We start from the raw sequence: 18,132 nt of genomic DNA, 5'->3' as shown, positions 1-18,132 counted from the left end.
AAGGAGCTAGGATAGAGCCATTTCTCTTTCCCACCCCTCAAGATAAACAAAGAGCCATCTCAGGCAGCAGTTCACCCCAACACTGGCTATAATTTGCTTACACCAAGCAAGCCCCACACCCCTACACTCTAGCAGGACTGTACTTTTTAGTCAACCTTGCCTCAGTCCCAGCAAAGTAGGCCCCTCCCCAAGAGGACCAGCAGAAACTCCTGGCCATATCACATCTCCTAACCAGAGAGTTCCTCAAGGCCTCAGTTCTGGTAGAGTTTGTGTCAGGTCTCAACTCACAAGCACACCAGAGCTTATATTTAGTTAAAACTCACCATATTCAGGCCAGGGATCAAACACTGCCCCCAGCAGGCAAGGAGAGCCTCTGCAAACAACTGGCCTGAAGGACAGAGCAGCCAAACCACAAAAGCAGGGCATAAGCAGTACACACCAGAGACACTCCCTGAAGTGCCAGATTTGGGGCACTACATCACCTCTTCTTCAGAAGGCCATTACTTTCAATAGAAGGAGACATAACTGGCTTTTCTAACACAGAGAAGAAGGCAGAGACTTAGACAAAATGCCAAGATGGAGAAATTTATCCTAAATGAAAGAACAAGATAAGGCCATGGCCAGAGAGCTAAGCAAAACAGAAATAACATAGTTGATAAGAACTTAAAACAACAATCATAAGGATACCCACTGGGCTTAAGAAAAGAAGACATTGGTGAGACCCTTACAACAGAGACAAAAGAACCAATCAGAGACCAAGAATGAAATAACTGAGATTGGAAATAGACCTGATGCAATTAACAGCAGGCTGGAAGATGTAAAGGAATGAATTAGTAACCCTGAAGATAAAATAATGGACAATAACGAAGCTGAACAATAGAGAAAGAATAATTAGGCAACACAAATGATTTAGAGAATTCAGTGACTCCATCAAATGTAAAAACATTTGTGTTATAGGAGTCCCAGAAGAGAAGAGAGGGAAAGGGGGGCAGAAAATTTATTTCAAGACATAACAGCAGAAAATTTCCCTAATCTGAGGAAAGAAACAGGAGGCACAGAGAACTCCCATCAAAATCAACAAAAGCAGGACAGCAAGACATATTGTAATTAAATTTGCAAAATACAGTTATCACTATATTATATAAGTGATATAAGAAAAAATTTTTAAAGCAGCAAGGCAAAGGAAGTCCTTTACTTACAAGGGAAAACCGGTAAGACTAGCTGGAGATTTCTCAACAGAAACCGGTCAAGCCAGAAGACAGTGGCATGCATTATGCTAAACATGCTAAATGAAAAAAAACTCTACAGCCAAGAATGCTCTATCCAACAAGGCTATATACTATTCAGAATAGAAGAAGAGATAAAGAGTTTCTCGGACAAACAAAAATAGCTTTTGAGCTCATGACCACTAAACCAACCCTACAAGAATTATTAAAGGGGACTCTCTCAGTGCAAAGGAGACCAAAAGTGACACAGATAAGAAAGGATTAGAGAAAATCTCAAGAAACAACAAGTAATGAAATGGCAGTAAGTATGTACCTATCAATAATTACTTTGAATGTAAGTGGACCAAACACTTCAGGTTGTCAGAATGGATTAAAAAAATAAGAACCATCTATATGTTGCCTACATGAGACTCATTTGAGACCTAAAGACTCTTGCAGATTGCAAGTGAGGGGGTAGAAAAACATTTATATTTATATCAGACAAAAGAGACTTTTTTTCTTGTATTGTTTTTATCCTGCTTTGCTATCAGGGTAGTACTGACCTCATGAAATGATTCTGAACATGTTCCCTCTATTCCATTATTTGTAAGATTTTGAAAAAGACTTTCATTAATATCTTAAAAAAATATTTGGTAGAATTCACCAATGAAAACATGTGATGTTCGGCTTTTCTGTGCTCAGAGTTTCTGATTCCCAATTCCAACTTTCATTCTTGTTACTGGTTTAAGAAGACTTCCTATTTCCCAGATTCAAGATTCATGATTCAATCTTGGTAACTTGTGTGTTTTTAGGAATTCTCTGTTTGTTGTGTTTTTTTTCTAAGTTATCTCATTTGTTAGTATATAACTGTTAACAGTAATCTATTATCAATTGTATTGTTTTCTATTTCTCATTTTGACTTTTGAATCTTCTTTTTTTTTTTTCTTAGTTAAAATAGTTAAAGCATTGCCAATTTTGTTTCTTTTTTTGGGGGGCGGATACTAGTCATGACTTTCAATGTTATGTTATTGTTCATTCTGGTCTCTATTTTCTTTATTTGATTTTTCTTTGCTGTCTCTCTCCTCTACTAAATTTCAGCTAAGTTTCTTTTTCTAGTTCCTTGTGGTATAACATTAAATTGTTTATTTTAAGTATTTTTTAAAAGATCGTTTATTTATTTGAGAGAGAGAGAGAAAGAGAGCACAAGCAGGGGGAGTGGCAGGCAGACGGAGAGAGAGAAGCAGACTCCCCATAGAGCAGGGAGCCTGATATGGGACTCAATCCCAGGACCCAGGGGATCATGACCTGAGCTGAAGGCAGGTGCTTAACCGACTGAACCACCCAGGTGCCCTATTTTTCTTAATACAAGTGTTTATAGCATAAATTTCATTCTAACATCTGCTTTTGCTGCACAAGTTTTGGAACATTGTGTTTTCTTTTTTTTTGTTTTGAGACAGATTTTGATTTGCCATTTGATTTCCTATTTGGCACACTGCTTGTTCAGTAGTGTGTTGTTTAATATTTACCCATTAGATATTTAATATTTACATGATAGATTTTCCAACTTTGTTTTATTGTTGATCTTTAGTTTTGTACCATTGTGGGTAGAAAATATACTTGGTACGATCTCAGTCTTCTTAAATTTGTAGTATATGTTATATCTCTTTTTATGTGACTTAGCCAGGGGATTCGTCTTCTGTGTGTACTTAGAGAAAACGTGGTGTTCTATTTTTCTTGGAGAGATTATTTTATATCTATCTTTTAGATCACATGTTCTGAAGTATGCTTCAAGTAAAAAATGTTCTTGTTGGGAAGAAAAATACCTTTAACTGAGGGTACTCATTTAAAATAAAGTATTATCAGGGGATCCCTGGGTGGCTCAGCGGTTGAGCATCTGCCTTTGGCCCAGGGGCATGATCCTGGAGTCCGAGGATCAAGTCCCAAATCGGGCTCCCTGCATGAAGCCTGCTTCTCCCTCTGCCTGTGTCTCTGCCTCTCTCTCTCTCTGTGTGTGTCTCTTATGAATAAATAAGTAAAATCTTTAAAGTATATCAGAGGTCAGCAAGGAGGTATGAAATAGGTGAAGGGGATTAAGAGTACACTTACCATGATGAGCACTGAGTAATGTAGAGAATTGTTGAATCAAATTGAATACCAATAAAAAATAAATTTATTATTAAAAAAAAGAATTGTTGAATCACTATATTGTACACCTAACACTAATATAATACTGAATGTTAACTACAGTGGAATTACAAAAAATAAAATAAAATATTAAATTTAAAAAATTAAAAAATTAAAGCTCACAGAAAAATCACTGTCATTGTCAGTTTCAATATTAATATCATTGTTTTCCTCTGCTTCAATTTCTCTGGTTAACTGCTCCTCTTCAGCAATGGCACTGGCAATGGCTTCTTCGTTAGCCTTTTCTAGACGATCTGCTAGCTCTTCTTTTTTAGCAAGAACTTCTGCCATTGACTATAAAGTTAAAAACAAACACACAAAAGAATCATCAGTTGATTGGAAAGTTAAGTAATCATTTCTTTCTTCATTTGTTAATGATATATAACAGTATACAAAGAATAACATTGATCTGGAATTACAAAACATGGGGTTCACTATAGGTTCAACCACTTGCTACCTGTGTGACTTGAAAACTTCTTAAAACCAAAAGCCTATTTTGTATTCCATAAATAGTACAATAATCTATGACTTACCTTATTTATCAGACTACTGTGTATGAGAAACTGTAAAGTTATACAAATAACAGGTATTATTAATATCAAAGTATGAATTTAGTTTGAGTGCCAAAATTCAAAACAGTTGTAGAGAAAATATCTTTAAAACAGAAGAAAAATACTATAAATGGAACACAGAAAGATTTTATTCTGAAATGGTGATATTATTTTCTGAGCATATGTAACATATATATCACTTAAAAACATGCATTAGAAAAAATACAAATAATATGCATCTAAATCATTAATAAATCCATATGATAAGCTACAAATGTGTATTAGAAACTCTAAAGTAAACACTAAAATAACGAAACAAAGAATTGTGACTAATAAGCCAACAAAGGAGATAAATTAGAATTATCAAACATAATTAATCCAAAAGAAGGGAGAAGGAGAAGAAAAAGGGGGTGAAGAAAAGATGAGTCAGAGAGAAAACAAATACTAAGATGGTATATTTATATGAACTATATCAATAATCAATAGTTTAGACCAGAATAGTCTAAATACCTCAATTAATAGAGATTGTCAAACTGGATAAAAAGCAAGACCCAAACATATGCTGCCCAAAAGAAACTTAACTGAAATCTCAGATTACAAACAGATTACAAATGAAAGTGCTACAATGCTAACACCAATCAAAAGAAAACTAAAGTATTAATATCAGGCACAGATTTCAGAGCAAAAGTATCAAGAGAGATTTTTTAAAAATGGTCATTTCATAATGATAAAAGGGTTCTTTCATCAAAAAGACAAAACAAACCTAAACATGTATGGACTTAATAACAGGGCTTCAAAATACATGAAGCAAAAATGGATTGAACTACAAAAGTAAATAAATTTAATGGGAATGGAAAACAGTGCTGCCATTTTAGAAAATAGTCTAATAATTCCTCAAAAAGTTTAAACATAAAGTTACCATATGACCCAACAATTCCACTCTTTGATATTTACCCCAGAGAAATGAAACCAAATATCCACACAAAAACATATACAAATATTTAAAGCAGCATTATTTATAACAGCCAGAAAATGGAGACAGTCCAAATGTCCATCATCTGAAGAATGGATAACATGTGGCATATTCATACAATGGAATATTATTTGGCCACAAAAGGGAATGAAGTACTGAGTCTTAAAAACATCATGCCCAGGGAAAGAAGCCAGTCACAAAACACCACATGTTATATTCCATTTCCATGGAATGTTCAGAACAGACAAATCTATGAGACAGAAAGCAGATCTGTGGCTATCTAGGGTTGGAAGGGTGGGATGAAGGGAGGGACTGCTGATGGATACTAGGTTTCTTTCGTAGTAATGAAAGTGGCCTAAAATTGATCGTGATGATTGTTGTACAACTCTGTAAATATACTGAAAAATACTGAATTGTAAAATTAAAATGGGTAAACTGTGTGTTATATACATTTTATCTCAATAAAGTTGTTTAAAAAAATAAAAAGAAACAGTTTCACAGATATATTCAGAGCTTTCAATACCCCTTTCTCAACTGATAGAACATGTATAGAAAACTGGCACGGATCTAGGAGACCTGAAAAATATTATCAACAAAACTGACCTCTAGGTATTTTTGTAGAAGGAATGAAAACATATGTTCAAAACAAAGACAAACATTCATGGTGCCACTACTCATAACAGAGAAACTGAAAATGACTCAAACGTGTCCACAACTGAAGGAATCAACATACTCTGCTACATGTGTCTAACTGAATTATGACAAAAGACCATAAAAAGTATGAACTATTGGGACACACAACTACATGGATGAACCTCAAAATAATCATGCTGAGGAAAAAAAGCCAAACAAAAGATTATATTATTCCATTTACATAAGATTCTGAAAATGTCAATCAATATATAATGACAGCGATGACCTGGGAAGGAAATACAGGGAAGAACAGAAAGGAGGGATTGCCAAGGGAAATCTGAAAACTTCTGGAGGCAATCAGTATGTTCACTTTCTTGATTGTAGTGATATTTTTATAGATATAAACACATCAAAATTCTAACAATTTGTATATTTTAGATATGTGAAGTTCACTGAAAATCAAGTATATCTCAAGAGAGGAATTAAAATATGCAAATGCTTGAGCCCCAACTTAGAATGGAATTGGTCTGGAGAGGAGCGTAGGCACTGACTATTGTTAATGTGCAACAAAGACCTTACAACTTAAGAACAATTTAAAAATCCAAATATTAAAGTTGAATATATTTAACTTTGCAGAAAGTAAGTTCTCCCATAAACCTATTGGCTTTTTCAATTGTATCTTCCCCAGAGTACATTTCTATTTAGTCTCTGAAGACCTGAAAAGATTTTAATTAATGATTAAAACGATTCAATTATTCATGTCCAACTTGTGCTATTTTTCACACTGTGAAAGTCAAATAAATATCTACACACAGTATTTTTTTAATTTCCAAATTTCATTAAAATTTGAAATTTTAGTAAATCTAAAAACATAGATCCACTGTAGCTACATTTTATATTAGCACATTTTTACAATAGTGGCAAAAGTTGACGTTAAATAGGAAGGTTCTAAGCCATTTTTCACCAAAATTTCTGTTAAATAAGAGAATTGCAGAATTTTTACCTTTAACCAGCTACATGATGATACTGTACTAAGAAAGAAAAGAAGACAGTTGTCTCATCACTGCAGAACCTAAAGAGGTACATACCTAGAGCAAACCAAAGACTTAATCTCTGCCAAGGCAAATCCAAAAACTAGTTTTTTAAAGAAAGTTCCTCAAGTACTCTAAAAACGTACTAATATTCATATTTAAAGCATAGTATATAAAGTGTGTAAATCTGATCCTTAAGTAACCAAGAGTTTTTAATATTCTACCACAAGCTATTTACATACGTGATCAAAATAAAATAGATGAAGTAAGAACTTTTAAATAATTATTTAATGCTTATTTAAGTATGGGACCTTTGTCCTCTTTCGAAATTTGATTCTCACAGAATCAATTCACAAAATAATTTAATGTGATATCTAGCTATGAAAATTAAAAATACAAAAATGACCAATATCTATCCCATACATTACGCCTAGTATTTATATGACCATAACTATATTCAACATTTAAAAACAGTCACAGTAAGAGTCAAGTTAAAATACAACTCCTTATTTTTAAAATTTAAATGTTTTTCTTGTTACTGTTACCCTTCTTTTTCCCTTAACACTTATCAAGCTTCATTTACATGTAATGTTATTATCTCTATAAGATGTGTAATTTGGTCTAACACCATCTGTTCATAACATCTTTCAGCATGATAAGGCATTAAGTTTTGAAGGAAACTATAGTATAACAGTGGTCACTTAAAAAATAAAATTTGAGTAATTTTTCTCAACAACTTTTTATATATGCCTATTTCTTTTAAAAGTTACATTTAAGCTAGAATGACCCATTCTGGAATACTGTCACATCTAGTATCTTAATACTCAAGTGGGAAACCGAAAGACATGAGGACAAATAAGCAGTCATCCAAAAACATAAACCTATAATTCCAAATCAATACATTCTTAAAGATTCTGCAATAGCAATGGTAGATAAATTTCATCGACCAACTCCACACAAATGATAGAGGCTGTCTAAAGTATAACGAGAATTTTCAAAAGTCCAGTAAGCAGCATGTCCCATCCATCAGAGTACCAGATGTTGCATAGAAGACTTTATCATTACTGGTTTAGTTTCTTAGTGCCAGACTAAAGAACATTCGATCAAATCACAAACTGAATGATTTTAGCAATAGTTATTTAACTTGGATAGTCTCATTTTTTTTCCTCTACAAAACAAGAAGAATCTTAACTGTATCAAAAGCTTGTTATAAGAATAAAATGTTAAAATGAAATAACATATAAAATGCTTTATAAAATGTAAAATAATACACAACACAATTTATTATTATTAGGGTTTATGCCCTTTTAATATATTTACTCACAATTCTGATAAGTTGTTCTTACCAAGTTAGCAGCACTCACATTTGAAATATCTGAAGGGTCCATTTCACTTTCTATCCCCGCTTTCTCTGATGAAAGCACGTCATTTGCTTGTGAAGGAGGTGTGTCAGCTTGTTGAGTAACTGAAACACACTCTGTATCAATGTGAACACCAGGTATTTCAGAAGTTCCCACAGAACTGTCTTGTAAAGTACTACTGCCAGAGTTCTTGACATCGTCCAATGTACTCACTGTGAACTAAGAAAACACATTTACAGGATGAATCAGAGGTAATAGAAAATACAAACTACACCATTGTAGAAAAACTGATTATGCCTACCATGAACCTATCAACTAAAGCAGTAGTTAACTTGCTGAGAGACAACTTAGTTGGATTTTCTTGTTATGTTTCCAGTTTAAAAAAAGAAAAAAAAATTAAGCAGCCATGAATTTTATTTGCACACATACTATGTATGTATAGAGCACTGTCTGAAATGCCTTATGAAATTAAGCTATATTATAATTACATTTTCTTTGAGTAAGCTGATTCTTGATGAGTACTTTACATACCTCACAAAAGAAATTCTAGTCACAAGTAGAATACTGTCTTATATTTAAATAACTAAAGGTATTTACATGGTTTTTCCAAAAGTTGTCTGTCTAATATCAAATGAAGGCATTTTTCAACAAAATATCCACTTTGAGGGCACTTTATTCAAAACATGACACTTGCTGAATATAACATTAACAAACCTGAAAGTATCTTTCACATAAAACCACATGGTACACAAAACCAATTCTCAGATCTAAAAGAGAAATATGAGAAAAAGTATAGTGTATCTGAGCATGAAGTCTCATTCATTATATAATTCCTATCTAGATTTCCATATCCTCCTCATTACCCTTTAGGAATATTTAACACATGAATAGAAATAGGAAAATTATCTAAGTCAAATAAAATACTATCTTAAGCCAAAGACATATCCATTTTTTAACATTCCATTATAGTAAATAGAAACAAGTTTTAAAAAAAAAAAAAAAGAAACAAGTTTTTATTTTCACTTTATAACAGAACACAGAAAGAATGCTATGTTTTCCAATTATATTCAGAGTAATGAGCTCCAAGTAGAATTAAAATCTAAAATTGTGAATTTAAAGGCCACTCACATCACTATTTAAATAAACTTTAGGTAAACATGGCAGTGGCTATAAAACTCCCAGTTTGATTAACTATTTATATAAATATTAAACTTTGTCAAGTCTTATAAACTATAAAAATTCTACTATTGGTCAAAACTTAAAAGTGTCTCAAAGTGTTGATTTTCATGTATTATTTAAGTTGTATCACATTGTTTACATTACTATTGACATTATCTATACATTAGTCACCATAGTTTATAATCTTCTTGGCAATATTTATATTAGCATTACTGATGTTTACAATATAGTCAACTCTGTTTATTAAAAAAATCAGTATCATTTATACAACAAAATCAAAGTGAAACTATAAAGTAATGTTGAAAAAATATATAAATATGCTAATTCCATTTTTAGAATGACAGTGAGAACAAATGTTAAAAATAAGCTTGGATACCAACAGCAATTAACTTTTTATATTGGAATATTTTAGCAATACATTAATTACTCAAAAGCTGTATGTATGGATTATTCCTAAAATCTCAAATCATGTAAGTTTCTTCATTACACAAAACCAGTATAATTATTATATTGTAAAATTTTATAGCCAAAATGTATTTTAGCAAAAATGCTAGGTGTTACGTGGGGTTTTTTTTCTATTGTCTTTGTTGCTATTATTTTTTTTTCCTTCCTTCCTTCCTTCCTTCCTTCCCTCCTTCCTTCCTTCCTTTCTTTCCTTTCTCTCCTTTACTAGACAAAATGACAAGACTGAGAAATTCATCCCAAAAGTAAGAGCAAGAGGCAGCACTCACTGCCAGGGATTTAATCAATACATATATAAATAAGATGTCTGAACTAGAATTTAAAACAATGATTATAAAGATACTACCTGGGCTTGGAAAAAAGCATAGAATACGCTAAAGAATCCTTTACTGTAGAGGTTAAAGAACTAAAATCTAGTCAGACTAAAATTAAAAATGCTATTACCTAAATGCAGTCCCAAGTAGAGGCCATAAAAATGAGGATGAATGAAGGTGAACTATACGTTAAGTGATTTAAAGGTTTCTTGGGGCACCTGGGTGGCTCAGAAGCTTAGGTGTCTGACTCTTGATTTCAGTTCAGGTCATGTCCTCAGGATTGTGAGATCAAGCCCTAGGTAGGGCTCTGTGCTCAGCAGGGGAGTCTGGTTGAGATTCTCTCCTTCTCCCTCTGCCCCTCCCTGCCATTCACACAGCCTCATTTGCTTGCTCTCTAATAAATAAATAAATCTCTTAAAAAAAGAAAAGAAAACCAAATTTTAAAAAAAGAGAGATTTCTTCATCAAGTTTACCTATATTGAAGTTTCTTAAAGGTATATCCTACAAAAGTACTGACTATTTCCTGTGTCTAGGACTCTGCTCCATAATGTGGGAAATTAAAAGGCAACATAAGATACCAATCATAAGAAGTTTTCAATTGCACATAGGCACATATATATTCAGGGGTTACAGAACATCAGGAGCAATGTACAATTAAGACCCATTATCATCATTAAGAAAAACATGGAAGTTGAATACAGTTTTCAATATAAACAAATATCCTAGAGGTAAAAAAGAAAAAAAACTTTAAAAAGAAGATATTATAAACTGAGAAATATTTTAACAATTTTAAAACTTTTTTACTTAGCCCCTGTATCCTATCAAATAATGTCTTACATTTTGTTCTGCATAAAATTATATTAATTGCACATGAATCTTTACATAAGCAAATACCTGAAAAATTCCTTCCTTCATCAAATAGGTAAAATAAATTAAAATGGACTAAGAACATAAATACTGAGAGTATCAGCTTTAAATAATTGTATTAAATATTAGTAAATTACTCTACACTTGAATTGGAGGACATAAAAGGAGAGCAATTCCAAAATGATCCTTATGTTCATCACCATTTTTAATAACACTCCAAATGAAGAAATAGAATAACACTTAAAACAAGTAATCAAGAAATTTGGGCAAATTAATATCATATGCCTATAAATGCTCACCAAGGGCAAACACTTTATTTCTGTCAAAAATGCATAAGCTAACTTGGATAATGAACTAACTGAAAGACATTCAACAAAAAAAAAAAAAAAAAAAAAAAGCAATGTATTCTTCAAAAACTAACAGTGAAATACAAAGATAAATTGAAAACCTTTCCCAGGTGTAAGATGTTAAAAAAACAAAACTAAATACAATGTGTGATTCTAGATTGGATCCTGGCTCAGGGAAAATATTCTATATGGAAATAGAATGGGACATGAATATGAATTATAAATTAGATGAAAACACTATATAGATGCCAAATTCCCTGAATTTTACAATTAACATAATTTAAAAAGTTTCTTTATTCCTTGGAGATATGTGCTATATTTAAAGGTGAATGGTTATGATGTATGCATATTACTCTCAAATGTTTAGCATATAATATGTGTTTGTGATGTATCAATATGAAGAGAGAAGAAAAAAATGAGGCAAAACATTAATCTGTGAATCTAAGTAAAGGTAAAAGGAAGATTCATTGTTCATTCTTGCAACTTTTCTGGAGATCTGAAATATTTTATAATAAAAAGTTTAAAACGGAGTAGGAAAACAGACATTCCAGTATAGACATATCCCTTATAAAAAGGCAGTAAAAGGATTTTCAGAAGGTACTACCTGGGTCCTTTCAGCAAGAGGATGGTCAAAAGATTGTAAGGAGTCTTTAGACCGAGATTCTGTAGTTTTAGAAGATCCATCTCCAGCAAATTCACCTTTCTGTATGCTTTCATCAGGTAAAAGACGTATATTTTCTTTATCGCTGTCATCCTTTGACTTTAATGTTTCTGTTGCTACTGAAACTTTTGTCATCACTGCTGTTGATCGTGAACGAACAGGCCTTCCTCTTTGAACAGTCTCCCATCCTTCAGCATCTTTCCGTTCTATGCAATTGAGGGATGGAAATAAATCAAGATTCCTTTAGATGATAAATATTTTCAAAAACATACAAAATAAAAATATTTTCCAATCTAATTCCCATTGAATGTAACTAATATACAAACATGATACTAATTATCATGCGAGGTGTAGTGTCTGTGTATTTGCACGTGTGACATCTAATATATAACCATACTGTGGGGTAGGTAAATTTTCCCTATTTTACAACTGACAAAACTGAGATTCAGATTAAGACTGACATAAGGCCACAGATGCAGAAAGTATATGTTTATAAATAAACATTTATACAGTGTTTACCATATGCTAATACTGTTCCAAGTGTTTTACATAGAATAACTTAATTTTCACAACCCTGTAATACCAGTACTATCATCCCAAATTTATCATTGATAAAATCTATCATTTGTCATTTCATTTACCCCACCTGTCGTTCAGAAAAATGAGACAAAGAGAGATTACCCAGAAATGGTAAAACCACAATGCAAGTCTAGGCAAATTGGCTCTGGTGTCCCAATGGTTACATAAAAACTGCCTAACTTTCAGAATCCAAACAGGCCTATCTTCAAAATCCAAGTCCTTTCATCTATTCTAGTACTAATAACATACATTTAACAACAACAACAGCAGCAAAAACAATTTCAATGATCCTAAGACCACATACCTTTAATCGAAGGAAACCTAGCAGATCTAATCCAATTATTTCACCACACATACAAGGAAACTGAAGATCTGTGTCCAAAGTTCACACAGCAAAATTGCCTAAAATAAGTAAGAATCTTCCACTAAAATGTTTGAAAATGTCACAACGTGAGGTATATATGTTTATAGTGATGCATATAGCTATAATTTTTAAATTTTATAGGCTAATTGCAGTCTTTCAAAATTAATATGAAGACTTCCAGTTCTGACCAAGATGGAGTAGACCACCTTCATCTCCAGGTCCTCCTTTGTACAACAGAACCCCCTGGAAAAAATACATAAAATAAGCTTAGGAAGATTTTAAGAGACAGAAAGAAGTAGGAGGACTGCCAAGAGACCCTGAGACTTTAAAAGCTGCACAGCAGTGAGTTCTCTAGTTCTCTTATCGTACTCCAAACAGGACGCTATACAAGTCTCCAACCCAGAATGGCCAACAGGCATAAACAAAATAAGCATGAGCAAAACCTGTTTTGCCAAGACACAGGACAGGGAAAAGAGCAGCCTAACAAAACAGCAAATCTTTTTGACTATATTCACTCTATTCCAGCCAAAGATCAGTAGAAACCCTGCTGTCTATAGTTTCAATAGGGTAAACAGGGAGCTGAAGTTCCACTTTCACCTAGCAGAAGCAGATAGTGCTCCAATCCCCCCACCAAAGTAGTGTCAGCAAAGCTGAATGGTGAGCAGAACTTCCACCTCCCACCAGTATTAACAAGACTAAATAAGACAGCAAGAACTAGATTTGTTCATCACTCCACTTTTCCCCACCCCTACTGTCAGTGTGGCCCAGTGGGAAGATGAACCTCCATTCCCACTGAGCAGAAATAAGAATGAATGAAGCAGTATTAGTCAAGACTGGTAGGCAGTGGTCCTCTCTACCCCTAGGGTCAGCAGGGCCCAATGGTGAGCACAGCCTCCACTTCCATTCAGCAAAGCATAGTGTGAAATAGGACTAGTCAACATTCTATTCTCCCCCTCCACAAGTATCAACAGATCCCTGTAGAAAGATGAATGCCTACTCAGCTAGCATCAATACAATAAAACAAAGTGCTGGAAGGCAGATTTACTTGGAATGTGCATGTCCCTTCCCCTTGCCGTGATGCCAGAAGGGTCAAGAAGGGAAGTAAGATTCCACCTTACTCTACAGCAACAAGATGGTGTGAGTTGGTCCTCCCTTCATTTTGCCCCTCCCTAGTTCAGTGGAGCCCAAAGAAGAGATGAGTTTATATCACCAGTATGAGCCAAGGAGACAGTAAAAGGCAGTGCCCCGATTTTGCTGGGAAAATGTCACTGGGACCAAGACCAGAATCTCACGGGCCTCTGGGCCGATAAAAGAGGTAACATGTGTCATCAGAGTCCCAGAAGGGAAGGAGAGAGAACGTAGAACTAAAAAGATATTTGAAGAAAGAATGAACGAAAACTAGCCAAACTTAGTGAAAGACATAAAACTACAGATTCAAGAAACTAGGAAATATATCCCTCCAAATCCAGGCTAAGACACATCATAATTAAACCACTGAAAAACAAAGGAAAATTATTTAAAGCAGCGCAGGGAAAAATATCCATGGAGCAACATAAATTCTAATGACAGCAGATTTCTCATCTGAAACAACTGCTGGTGAGGTAGAAGTGGCACATTTTTCAGGGACTGAAAGAACTATCAACTGCAAATTCTATATTCAGGGAAACTATCCTTCAGGAATGAAGAGTACATAAAGGCAGTCTCAGATGAAGCAAAAACTCTAAGAATATATCAGTAGCAAACCTGCCATTGAAGAATGGCTAAAGGAAGCCTCCTAAAGAAAAACGAGTAAGAGGTTAAAAAAAATAAAAATCAAACAGAAAAGAATACTGAAATGAGTAAAAATGGAGGTAAATAAACTACTCTTCTCATTTTATTGAATCATGTTTGAAAATAAAACAAAAAATTAAAATGCCATTTTGATGTAGGAAACAATATAATTAAGACAATTACACTTAAAGTAGACAGAATAAAGGGAACCAATGAGAAGGTTTTTACATTTCACTCACAGTGGTAAACACCAAAGCCAGTAATGATAACTTATATATGTATAATGTAATACATGTAATACCTACATGTATTACAATATAATACCTAAGGCAACAACTATAAAAGAAAAACCTATACAAATCAATATACTCCAAAACACTATAAATCAGTCAACATGGAATCATAAAAAAATGTTTTTTACCCATAAGAAAGCAAGAAATAGGAAACAGTGGAAAGAGAAGCAGAGAAAACAGGAAAATAATAAAATGACATACCTATACCCTACCCTAACAATACCAATAATTACTTTATAACATGTCTAAATATACAAAATGACAAAGATTAGCACAGTATATTAATAAATACACTTGAATTATATGTAATCTATAAGAAATCACTTAAATACAAGGTCATAGGTAAATTCAAACTGAAAGGATGGAAAAAGATGCACCATGCAAATATTAACAAGGAAAGCAGGAGTAGTTATATTAATTTCAGATACAGTAGATGTCAGAGTAAAGAAATTAACTAAAGAAATAAAAACACATTATATGATGATAAAAGCATTCTACAATGAAGATATACACCCCTAAATACGTACACATCAAACAACAGAAATTCAAGATACACAGAGAAAAAGCTAATAAGGCTGAAAGGAAAAAGACAAGAATCTACAATTATACCTGAAGACTTCTTTAAAAAAAAAAAAAAGATTTTATTTATGTATTCGTAAGACACAGAGAGAGAGAGGCAGAGACACAGGCAGAGGGAGAAGCAGGCTCCATCACAGAGCCTGATGTGGGACTCGATCCCAGGTCTCCAGGATCACACCCTGGGCCAAAGGCAGCACTAAACGGCTGAGCCACCAGGGCTGCCCTATTTGGAGACTTCTAGGCCAGTTTTACCTCAATACAAAAACACATAAAGACAATACATACAAATAAAAATAACTATATTTCTCATGAACTTAGATGTAAAAAATCATCAACAAAATATGGGCATATCAAATCTAGTAATGTATAAAAAGAATTACAAGCCATAATCAAGTGGAATTAATTTCAGGTATATGCAAACCTGTCTCAAATTTCAAAAAAATCAATGTAATCCACTGCTGTCAACAGACTAAACAAGGAAAATCATATGATCCCATTAACTGATACAGAAAAAGTATTTCATAAAATCCAATACCCATTTGTGAGAAAAACTTATTAAACAAACAATAAGGGATCCCTGGGTGGCGCAGCGGTTTGGCGCCTGCCTTTGGCCCAGGGCGCGATCCTGGAGACCCTGGATCGAATCCCACGTCGGGCTCCCGGTGCATGGAGCCTGCTTCTCCCTCTGCCTCTGCCTCTCTCTCTCTCTCTCTGTGACTATCATAAATAAATAAAAATTAAAAAAAAATTAAAAAAAATAAACAAACAATAATATAGAACTTATTCAACTTGATTTAAAAAAAAAAAAAGGCAACTACAAAAAAAATATAGCTATGTGCACGCAAGTGACTCAGTCAGTTAAGCGTCTGCCTTCAGCTCAGGTCATGATCTCAAGGTCCTGGTATTGAGTCCCAGATCAAGCTCCCTCTGCTCAGTGGGAGTCTGCTTCTCCCTCTTCCTCTGCTACTCCCCTACTGCTCATGTTCTCTCTCTCCTCTCTCTTTCAAATGAATAAATAAATCTTAAAAATAAAAAAGGAAAGGAAGAAATAAAACTATCCCTATTTTCAGATGACATGTCTACACAGAAAATCCCAAACAATATATATAAAAATTCCAGAATAATTACATAAATTCAGTAAAAGAATTCAATACAATTCAATACAAATCCACTGCATTTGTGTATACTGACAGTGAACATGTGGAAACTGAAATCAAAAACAATTTACAATTACACTTGGACACCTGGGTAGCTCAGTCAGTTAAGTGTCCACCTCTGGCTTGGGTCACAATCCCAGGGTCCTGGGATGGAGCTACAAGTCTACCTCCCTGCTCAGCAGGGAGTCCCCTCTTCCCTCTTCCTCTTTCCCTACCCTCCACTTGTGCTCTCTCTTTCTCAAATAAATAAAAATCTTTTCAAAAATTTACAATTAAAATGAAGAAAATGAAATATTTAGTAGTAAGTCCAAAAAAAAGGTACAGTATGTGTATACTAAAATTACAAAAGGCTGATGAAAAAAAGACCTATAAATGGAAAGGCATGTTCATTAGAAAATGAATATTGATTAGAAAATTCAGCTTAGTAAAAATGTCAATTCTCTCTAAAATGATCAACAGCTGTTATGTAATTCCTATCAAAACACCAGCAATAATTTTTTTAGATACTAGAGAAGCTTATTCTAAAATTTATACATACACAAACTAAAAGGGCTAAAAACAACTTTTTAAACAAAGAATAAAGTAAAAGCAATCACTCTACTCAATGTTAAGGCTTACCACAGACGAGAGTAATCAGAACAGTACAGTATGGATGAAACAACAGACACCCAGATCAACGAAATAAAATATAAAACCCAGAAATTCACCCACACAAATATGCCCAATTGATTTTTAACAAAATTTCAAAAGAGATTTTTCTAACAAATGGTGGTGAAGCAACAAGACATCCATAGGCAAAAACGTAAACGTCCATTTAAAGCCCACACTTCACCCAAAAAATTAACTTAAAATGTGTCACTAATTTAAGATGTAAAACTATAAAGCCTTTAGGAAAAATAAAAAAGAAACTTTCAAACATATGGCTAGACAATGAGTTCTGACACTTGACACCGAAAGCATGGATCCACAAACAGGAGGCCTCATGGACCTCATCAAAACTGTAAATTTTTTCTTACAACAAACTCTGTGAAGACAAAAGATTAAAAAAGCAGTCCAACAAAGGACTGTCTAGAACATATAAATAACTTCCAAAATTCAACAGTAATATTACATATAATACAAGCAGAAAATAGGCAAAAGACATGAAGAAACATTACACTGAAGGGTATATACAAGTGACAAATAAGTACATAAAAGATAATCAACGTCATTAGCCATTAGAGAAATGTAAATTAAAAACCACAATGAGAGATCACTATATACCTATCAGAATGGCTAAATAAAGTACTGTGAAAATTCTACATACTAAAACGGATACGGGGAATTCAGGGTTACAAGGGTTTATTAAAGGGTATGAGATTTCTTTTTTTTTTCCTTTCCAGTTCTACTGAGATACAACTGACATATAACATTGTATTAGTTTAAGGTACAACATATTGTTTGATATATGTATGTACTGAGAAATGATTACCAAAATAAGTTTAGTTAATAATATCCAGCACCTCACCTAGTTACAATTATTTTTTCTTGAGATAAGAACTTCTAAGACTTACTCTCTTAGCAACTTTCAAGTACATACACACCACATGTTCTTTATCCACATGTTCTTTATATCATGGATC

The 18,132-nt window shown here is 33.4% G+C and overlaps 1 protein-coding gene across 8 annotated transcripts in view; it reads right to left on the bottom strand.

The window, feature by feature from the left end:
• The window catches only part of SCAPER (S-phase cyclin A associated protein in the ER), a 421,844-nt gene that overhangs the window by 317,399 nt on the left and 86,313 nt on the right, over positions 1-18,132 (bottom strand). For 7 of the 8 annotated variants that reach the window (XM_077882048.1, XM_077882050.1, XM_077882046.1 and 4 more), the window contains 3 exons: positions 11,712-11,974; positions 7,924-8,157; positions 3,513-3,683 (listed from right to left, as the gene is read on the bottom strand). In XM_077882048.1, coding sequence (XP_077738174.1) covers positions 3,513-3,683; positions 7,924-8,157; positions 11,712-11,974 — 668 coding nt within the window. The remainder of the gene's footprint in view (positions 1-3,512; positions 3,684-7,923; positions 8,158-11,711; positions 11,975-18,132) is intronic. The other variant, XM_077882049.1, reaches the window with a different exon arrangement.

Source organism: Canis aureus, chromosome 32 (assembly GCF_053574225.1).
Source record: "Canis aureus isolate CA01 chromosome 32, VMU_Caureus_v.1.0, whole genome shotgun sequence".
NCBI classification, from domain to species: domain Eukaryota; kingdom Metazoa; phylum Chordata; class Mammalia; order Carnivora; family Canidae; genus Canis; species Canis aureus.
Note: the sequence above shows the minus strand (reverse complement) of the source record. Positions and strands in the feature narration are given on the sequence as shown.